General features: G+C 26.3%; 1 protein-coding gene across 1 annotated transcript; it reads left to right on the top strand.

Annotated features, from left to right (window-relative positions):
* Positions 1-4,466: 4,466 nt before the first annotated feature.
* LOC103580102 (uncharacterized) lies at positions 4,467-10,038 on the top strand. The gene is made up of 6 exons (XM_053737743.1): positions 4,467-4,909; positions 7,222-7,287; positions 7,386-7,451; positions 7,545-7,707; positions 9,238-9,589; positions 9,683-10,038. Exons 1-6 carry the CDS (start codon positions 4,750-4,752, stop codon positions 9,863-9,865), a joined length of 990 nt encoding a protein of 329 aa, XP_053593718.1. The 5' UTR covers positions 4,467-4,749; the 3' UTR covers positions 9,866-10,038.

The following is a 10,038-nucleotide window of genomic DNA, read 5'->3' on the forward strand; positions in this document are numbered from 1 at the left end:
TACGTAGTATAAATTTGAAAAAATATTGTCAATTACACAGATCAGTAAAGCCGTAATTCCCTTAATAACAAATATAAAAAAATCTAATCGTTAAATAAATTCATAAAATAATAATAATAATAATAATAATAATAATAATAATAATAATAATAATAATAATAATAATAATAATAATAATAATAATAGGGATTATTATTAATATAATTGGAGTAAGATCATTGAACTATAAATTTAAATAGTTTATTAGGAACTTTCATAGAACAGGAATCATCTTACTCAAGTTCTGAGACCCTTCGATCTATGATATCCCGGGAATGCATTCATGCGTTATATATATATAAGCTATATCAATTGAAATTAATTAGATAGTATGGTATTCACAAGTATTAATTACTAGAATAATTAACAAGAACTGATAAACACATATATATCATTAATTTATTTATTAATCTTAGTGTTTATTAATGTGGCACAGACAAGAAATAATAATAATTCTCTTAAATAGAAGTAGGTAAAATAATATAATAATTTGAAAATGCGCTTGTGTAAATTTGAATAAAATTAATTGCTATACTATTGTAATTCAGGTCAAAAAATATGTTATTCAAATTTTTAAAAATTCGGAAAGTGAAAGTATGGCTACACTCCTTGTAATATTTGAAATTATATTAGTATATTTTTTCTTAGTCACTTATTTTTCGGTGATTAAAAAGAATGACATTTCAATTTTATAATGAAGATTATTTTTTTTTTTTTATAATAGGGCCACATATTTTTGATAATGATCTAAAATTATTAAAAAAAAATAAATTTTAAGTTTTAAATAACTGTTTCTATGATTACTGCGTGATAATACTGATACAGATTTTTAAAGTTAGGAATTTACTTTTCCTATTTAATGTCAAGAAGTCAAAACTCATTATTCTTCTAGTTACTCTCATTAAAACTTTTTTCTTCTCGTAATCAGCAAAAAAAATTTAATCGGGATTTGAACTAGTGATAAATGTTTTATACAAAAATGTTTTTTTTTACCATTAAAAAAATTAATCCTTGAATCAATATTCTGTAGAAACAAACCGGTATAAGCTCACACTATCTCGGTGTTAAATTCAACTCCGAAAACGGTGTTAATATTTATCCCGGTGTTACAAAAAAAGTAGTTTTATATTTGAAGTTTCAAAAGTCGAATCGTATATTGAATAAAAAAAAATTTTTTATTGTTTCAAAAATGAATAATACGACAAATTTATTAATTTATGGAAAAAACGTTGGATCACACCGCTAAGTAGCACCACCGCACCACTGTGAGTATTTTAACACGACAACATTGTTAAAGTGAGTACACTTTAACACCATTTTTTCACAATTTATGTAGGGAAACGGGGAGCCCTGGGGGCGAAATGGGCCCCCAAAATTTAAGGGGCCTATTTTGTCCCCAAATCATTCAAGGCACTCAAAATTTTAAGTGCCCCCCCCCCCCCCTATATATTCATTCGTAAAAATAATAATTTTTCTCACTTTACCAATTTTTTTTTTTTTTTTTTTTTTTTTTTTTTTTTTTTTTCAAATTACTAATTCACCGATGGTTCACATAAATTATTAAAATGACATTGAATATCTTATTTAAAAAATGATAACATATAAGATTTTTCATAATTGTTAATTTTAGTAGTGAAAGCGTTTCACCAACTCATGTACCAGAATTACGTGATATTGATATTCATTGTACGTTATCACAAGCGTGTCAAGGCTTATTGGCTAATTATTGTTTACAAATTTGTAATGATGATACTATCATTGATGTTATTATTTTTATATTTTCATAATACAATTAAAAATTTATTTTATTTATAAATAACCATAATTTCCTAAACTTTACTATATATCCATCAATAAAAGTATACATACACATATGAAATAATTTATTTATTGTTTTGTCAAATATAGAAAAATATATGAAAAATATACACGTTATTTCTCACAAATCAAATGAAACTCAATTTTCGTATTAATATAAAGAAAAAGTTTTAATAATTTCCTATTAATAACTTTCTTAGACTTCCATTCTACTCATTGTCATTTATCTATTGTTGAATAATTCAATTATTAATCGTCGGTGATATGAAATGAAATTAATAAACGATCGAGTGGTATGTTATTGACCCAAATATTTATTTTGTTCGTATATATGATTCAGTATTCAGGACGTGAGTGAAAAATGAAAGGCTACAAGATGGAGAAGAGAAGCTGACACTAAAGGATAAAATAAAATATTTTTTGTTAACTTTTGGCGGAGTAGTTTTTTAACTTTTTTTTTATACTGGAGTTATTTACAGGGCGATTGAATAATTCAAAGGTAAAACAAAGAATTGAAGACAAGTGAAGCAAAGTAAATATATTCAAGTAGCGAAATTAACAATTTAAATTTTGAATATTATTACAGTGTAAGAAAATGTTATTTGAATTTAATAATCAGTTAACAGTTTAATAAAAATCTATGGGTTCTAAGGGCAAGTAAACAGTTAGAGTTTGACTTACTTCGAGTGTTTTCATTGCTGGGAATTTAAGCTCCATATTAAAATTAATAATAATAATATTTTATGCACAATAGTAAATTATATAAAATATAGAAATGTTATAATTTTAGTAAATGTGTAGCAGTAACTGATAAACATCGGGTATAAATACGTGCAATTAAACTTTATCTAATTTATCATACACCAAAAAAAAAAAATATTTTTTGGCACAAAAAAAATTTTGCATTATGGAATAAAAACAAAAATTTTTTTTGGACTAGAAAAATTATTTTTATTTTAAGAAAATTTTTGCTTTGGGCAAATGAAAAATTTATTCGGGCAAGTAAAAATTTTTTGCACCAAGAAATACTTTTTTTCTGTGTAGTAGTTAAGAAATTCTGAAAAAATAAAATTCGATTCTTAAAAATTTTTTTTTTAATTGAAAAAAATTCCAATTATCAACATTTCTAAAATCTTAGCTGTACATTTTTAAAATTAATCAAAACTCATAATTTCAATGAAAAATTAACGACTTGAAAATTCGATTAATGAAAGGAAAAATAAATAAATTTTTTGAAACTCATGACCGAAAATTTTTATATAAAATTTAAAATTCATTATTCTGACAAAAAATTAAAATTAATTACGATCATAAATTTAAAAAAAAAATAGTGAATATTTATTTATTTTTTAAATATTTAAATAAATTTATTTTCATGAAAAAAAAAAATAAATAAATAAATATTCTGAATTATAAATATTTATATTATTACTAATTTTCAGTAATTCTTTATATATTAAAGTACCTGGAATACGATGAGGGATGAATACAAAAAAAAAATAATAATAATAAATAAAAGCTCATTAATATTTAACAACACAAATCACGTACTCTCGTTGCGCTTGAAATCACAGAAAATGTAAAAAAAATAGCTCGTTAATTCCAGCACTAATTATCGTTATCATATTTTATTGCTACTTAGAAAGATATCAAAACTGTATTAATCTATTATCTGTTTCGCGGTTAAAGTGCAAGGAATATTTTTGTTATGCCTTTTTAAAAAAGTTTAAATAAAAATTTTAATTTATTGTATTATTGTGAATGAATCTTAAATAAATCTAGAAGGCCGGAGATTTAATTCCGTCATACTCGTCACGTGCAACCTTTATTCAAGTCTATTTTATGCATATGGAAATGCGGAAAAACACGAGCAGGAAATAAAAAAAATATCTCCAACACCAACGTACTGAGAAAAATAGTTTTTTTTTTTTTTTATTCAAAAACACGCTAGTCTCAATATCAAGACTTTGCTCTATTCCTCATGAATAAATCATTTATTCTTATTCATATAAATCTTATAATTCGGCAAAAAAATTCATGAATAAATTAACAAGTATTACGCATCTTTTTGTCACTCTGTACTTTGAATCGCTCAAGTATTTTATACGCCAACGAATTAGTGACTAATTTCGTTAGGATAATATTGAAACAAATCTTAAATTATATGCCGAGTAAATTTAAAGTTCAACAAAACTTTAATACTCGAGACTTAATAATAAACTTCTCAACTTAGATGATCACAAATTAAAACTTTGTAAATTTGAATTGAGCCAAAAGTTTCATTAAAAACAATTCAATTTTAACAAACATTTAATTTGTTACTTAAATTAAACAGCAGTTTATATATCAGTTCTCTCTAATTAATTATTTTTTTATCAATGACTAATTTCTAATTAAAGTAATTAAACTCAATGTTACTTAAAATAAATAACAAATAGATGATATAAATAATTTTCTATTACGCCGCGATGTTCGTGAACCCTGCGGTCATAATATTCCATTTATTGCGTCACATTTATATACGAGAGCTCTTGAATACTATTAACTGTATTCCAACACTCGTCCACGCATTCCTCATACCAGTGGCAATATTAAAACATTGGATTGCACATTACACTCTCTACTCTATACACCGTGAGGCCTAACGCAGATGCACATTTTCATCCTGTCAGTCTCGCTTCCTGCTCGTTCGCGACCGGTTCGATTTGTAGCAAACTCTCTTGTGTGTCGATCGTTAAATTTCTTTTTTTTCAGTTTACTCTACTTTCTTTCACTCAACTATTTGCTGATTTGTTTTCGTTGTTAATTAATAATTATAATTATAATTATAATTATAATAATCAAATTATTTAAAAATTTTTCTACCCTGGTTGTGTGAACTAATCAGTCAACATGAAGTTTCCCGCCATAAGGCGGATAGTTTTCTTGGTTGTATCGGCATCGATTGGCTCGTGTCCTACTGCCAGTTCCAGTCCACGTAGTCCAGCATCACCTGGACCAAGTTTTCTGCTCGATGGGATCTCAAATGTTGCAAACAGCGCTTCAAACTTCTGTAGGTTTTATTTATTATTTATTTTATTAAAATAAATCCAAACAAGTTTTTATAATTTTAAATTGAAATTATTTGTAACATGCGCAATACTAAGTACGCAATTTTAAATATAAACTGTTATGTCACTAAAAAATTGAAAGTTTCATTGAAATAAGTATGTAATGCATGTTATTTTATTTATATATAATAATTTTTAAATTACTCATTAAATAGTAAGTCACTTATTTGAAGGTATTTTTTTTACTTCTTTCCAATTACTTGCATAGATTGCATTGATAAATTTTTTATTTTACGATACTATTGCTGTCGATTAATTATGACATTATTTTAGGGCATGATTATTATTTATATTTGTACATTGTATTGTGTACAATGAAAAATTTACGTGATGACGTGACTGTGGAGTGAAAAAAAATGATTGAATATAATCATACATCAGATAAAACAACGATTGATGATGGAAGTGATACTGCACGAATAGTATTTGTCACATCCTAGTATCGCGGTGCAATATAAATCGCCATGCATGTGGATCTTTTATTACAAAATTTTATCTTTCGTTAAATTCAAAAAGTTTATCATTATAAATCAAATTAATGTTTTATTTTTATTTTTACTGTGAGATATTAAATATTTGGGGAGAGATTGATTTGAATGTATGATGTTTGTAATTTACTTGGCAAATTTTTAAAATTTTTAAGTTTTTACCGAATGGGCTGACTTTACACAGATTTAAAAAAAAAATTTTCATTTTGTTTTTTATTTTTTTTTTTTTTAACTACGCTGTCAAAAATTTTCGGAGTGAACGCGAATCAAATCCAGAGTGATCGCGGATTAAGTATGGACTGAATGCGAAGCGGATGACTGTTGTTTTTATTTAACCCCCTTGGAGTGAAATTTACTCCGAAAAGGAGCTTATTTTAATATAGAAACTCCGGTTCAAAGTGAATCCGAATTTAAATAAAATTCAGATCATTCCGAAATCACTACGATGAAAAAAAAAACTTTTTATTCCGGACGCAAAGTTTTTTTTCCGAAACTCCGAGTGGATAACACATTTGTTTAATTATAAATAAAAAACAAAAATAACGATTTTATAAAGACCTGATACAAAAATTGAAAAATTATGATAATTAAATTTTGATGCTCATTAATTATTGTGTTGATAATCACTTGATTTGTTATTTTTTGTTTTTCATTTTTGTGACATGGTCCGTCTTAATAAAAAAAATAAAAATATTTTTTCTAATGTGAATATTTGGATTCAATTTATTTTTAATTTTTCAAATATAACCACCGAAATTTTAATTTAAGAAAAATACCGTACAGTAACTGTGAGCACGAATAATTTTAAAAAAATACGACTTGAAATTGACAGCGGAATGTATCCAATGCACGTGTTGATAAAATGAAAAAAAAATATTTATTTAATTTTCTCCACAATTCCTATCTCAATATTATAAAAAAAAAATTTTAACTTCAATCCTTATAACAACATTAAACAAATCAAAATTTAATATTTATATTTTTTACAAAAACAAACAAATAACGGAATTGAGTACTTTATAAAATAAAAAATTTCTTACAGCGTACGTAAGGTGGATAAAAACTTTATCAAAGTTGAAGAATTTTTTTCGCGTTAAGATTTTCGGACACTGAACTACTTTAGAAATTTTTTTGTGATTAATTACGATGTAGAAAAATTTTGGTGTAAAAATGGCCCCTAAAAACTTTACTCAGCCGTGTAGTGTAAAATAACGGTGTAAAAAAATCCTCCGTGGAATTTGAATACTGGGTAATCAACTTTTTTTACACCATTCCGTGTTACTCGTTATAATTTTGATTAATGAGCGACAAATGATCAGTGAAAATTTTTAACTACTTAATCAACAAGTCTATTAATTTTATTGAGATATTAAACAATATTTTGAAATTTAATTATTTTAATGATTATTTTTCTTAGTGAAAAATTATCATAAATTACACAGTTACACATTTGACAGTGTAAAAATTTTTAATTCACACCACCTAAATTTAACACGATATTTGGTGTAATTTTCACACCAAAATTTTTACACCGAGCCCACAAATTTTTTACAGTGCATTAATGCAAATAATTTGAATGAATTATTAATTAATTAATTTGTTAGAATGTCTTTCAATGAAAAGTTATCCCTTTGCTGAGAGCGTCGAGTAGTAGAGATTATTTTTATCCCACACAGTTGTTTGTATTTAATACCCCGACGCCTTGACAAAGGATTTAATAACAAATGTAATTAAATTAATATAATGTAAACTAAATTTTTTTTTAGTGACGGGTGTCGTTCAGCGACAAAAGGAGCTGCTTCATCATGTGACAGACTCAGCAACCGACTACGGTATTGTTTACCAGCAAAATAAAATCACGGTGTAATAAATAATTAATATTGAAGAAAAAGCTAAAGAATGTTTTTGCAAAGTATTTGAAATTTTTTAGTCGCCAATGCTGTGGAGAAGCCGCGGAACCTCCTGATGAACACGGCTATTATGACGACTAATTACAGTAAGTTTAAATAATTATAAATAATTATAAAATAAAATTAATTTAAAGAAATTTTTCTGTGTCCGTGACACCTACTAATTTAAAAAAGGATAGTCGACAGTGCTGCGTCAATTGGTTTGGACTTCAAACTCAGACGTCTGCTTGAAAAATTTCGTGCTCGAATGCCACATGGATTTCCCGAACTCGATGTTCCGGTACTTGAGCCCCTGGAACTGCGTGAAATTTATGTGGAAACTCATAACCCAGAAATTGGCGAGTAAGTAAACACCCGGATCATATATTGATAAATTTAAAAAAAATAAAAATAGTTATATTTTTTTTATCGACGACAAACATTTGCTTAATTTATTTAAATATCAGCAGACGTAGCCTCAAAAGTATTTTTACAGCTTTGGATAAATTAAATGTTCAAAAAAATATATGATACTGTTGAAGATTAAACAGAGGTGTGTATCATATATTTTCGGAGTAGATATATATAAATTAGTATTTATTAATAGTTATACGATATTTGCACAGATGCAACAACAAATTATCAATTAATGAATTCATTAGCAATTGAATAGAGGAGTGGTTGATATTTAAAGATAATTAAGTACACTGATATACAATGAAGCATGTACATACTTTTTTTTTAAAATAGCCAGAAAAATAAAGTTATTATCGAGATAAACTTATTTTTTGAATTCTATGTTCATTAATTATGTATTCTGTTGTACTGATAAGACATTATTAACATCAAAAAGAAGAAAAAAATGGATATTGTATAAATTATTTTTATAAATATATTTTATAGATATTCAGCTAAAATATATAGAGAAGGGGGAACAAGTTCAAATCTTTTAAGACAGTAAATAGGGGCAACACGGACACTATTGGGTGATTCGAATCACCGGAAATTGTAAATAAAAAATTTGAATCTGAAAATTGCCTGAAAATTTTGAATTCTGGTAATTTAATTAAAAATATTCACAATTCATAATTAAAAGCATAATTAAGATCTATAAAAGTTAATTAACCTTTAAGAAAAAATTTTGCATAACTACTTCCAAAAAGGACATAATTTTAAATGCCCTTTTGAATTTGAAAACCTACATAAGCCAAAAATTGAAGAAACAAATTCAAAAGTCGAAAGGGCGCTTAAATTAATTTATACGCTCTTTAAGATATAAAAACAATTTTTTTTTAATTTTTGGCATTAAAATGTCTCCAAAACGACTAATAATAAAAAAACTACAAGCCCTTTTAGCTTTAGAAAGCTCTCTAAAGCCGAAAAGGCGGTATCAAACACAACTCTCTTTACCGCAATTCAATGTATATAATTTTTTTAGAATAGTTCATTTTACCCCACGTTAAAAATTTCTTTTATGGCTGTCATACTGATTCAGGAAAAACTCAATTTTTTTTAAATACGCACAAGCTGAAAAACAGTAAAAAAAAATCATTTTTTCAACTAAATAAAAAAATATATAAATATGCAGATATTTCGTGTGCCTGATATAAATTTTATTCCCAATATGCACGGAAAGAATAACTTTTATCTTCATTTTTGAAAATATCGATACTCTCTTACATTTTCGTTGGATTTAGGCAGTTTGCGTGCAAAAACTTATAATTTAAAAATTTGAAAAAAAATATAATCAAGCATAAAAAAATGTGCGTTACGACAATTTCGACTACAAAAAATGCAAAAAAGTAATTTTCACAAAAATTTGAAATTAGAAAAAATTTCACTGAAAATGACGATATTTTTATCAGCACATAATTTTTGTAAATATTATTTCAGCCTAAATATATTTGTTGACAATGTGACAATTTCTGGACTATCAACATTCGTTGTGGACCGAGCAAGATTGTCACTTATTGGTCCAACGATTGCTGTAAATCTCACAATACCAACAGTTATTGTCGACGGTTATTACAACATATCTGGAATGCTTGGTAACACATTTGAGCTCCATGGTTCTGGACCATTTGCAGCAACGGCTCGTGACTTTCGTATTTTTTTTGAAACCGTTCTGGGTTACTCACGTGGGATGTACATGAAAAGTTTTGATCTCGACTTTTCAATTCGGGATGTTAAAATACGTCTAGATAATTTTATGGGTCACTCTAAATTTAGTTCAGTCATGAATGAAGTAAGAAATGTTTTTATTTGTTCATGAGTAAAAATGATTGTAGTAATTATCAGTAAAGATTATAAAAATTTTTATCTTTTGTTTTCTCTACAGGTCTTTGAAGAACTCACCCCGCGAGGTATTGAGATCATTAAGCCTGAAATATTGCCGGATATACAGGACTTTATAGCAGCGCGAGTTAATGACACAATTTATCATCTAACGATGAGAGATGTACTAACCTTTCTCATTGGAGAAAATGAAATACGAAACAACCCTCATTTATTACTTCCTTAAAATAACAGGAAAATATATTTTTAACTGTTTTATTTTATTTTACACTCGTAATACATAAATTATATTTTTATTTTTAAGCTTAATAGGTTAGTTAATAAAATTGATTTATTGTATTTTTTAAAAGGACTTTGTTAGAAAAAAGGTAATTAGTTTTTTATGTTTGCTAAAAATAC

The sequence above is a fragment of the Microplitis demolitor genome, chromosome 1 (assembly GCF_026212275.2).
Source record: "Microplitis demolitor isolate Queensland-Clemson2020A chromosome 1, iyMicDemo2.1a, whole genome shotgun sequence".
Lineage (NCBI taxonomy): Eukaryota > Metazoa > Arthropoda > Insecta > Hymenoptera > Braconidae > Microplitis > Microplitis demolitor.

Coding starts and splice junctions, on each gene's coding strand:
- LOC103580102 (XM_053737743.1), top strand. CDS start 4,750: ATGAAGTTTCCCGCCATAAGGCGGATAGTTTTCTTGGTTGTATCGGCA. Junction 7,708..9,237: donor CATAACCCAGAAATTGGCGA/GTAAGTAAACAC, acceptor ATATTATTTCAG/CCTAAATATATTTGTTGACA. Junction 9,590..9,682: donor TTAGTTCAGTCATGAATGAA/GTAAGAAATGTT, acceptor TTTTCTCTACAG/GTCTTTGAAGAACTCACCCC.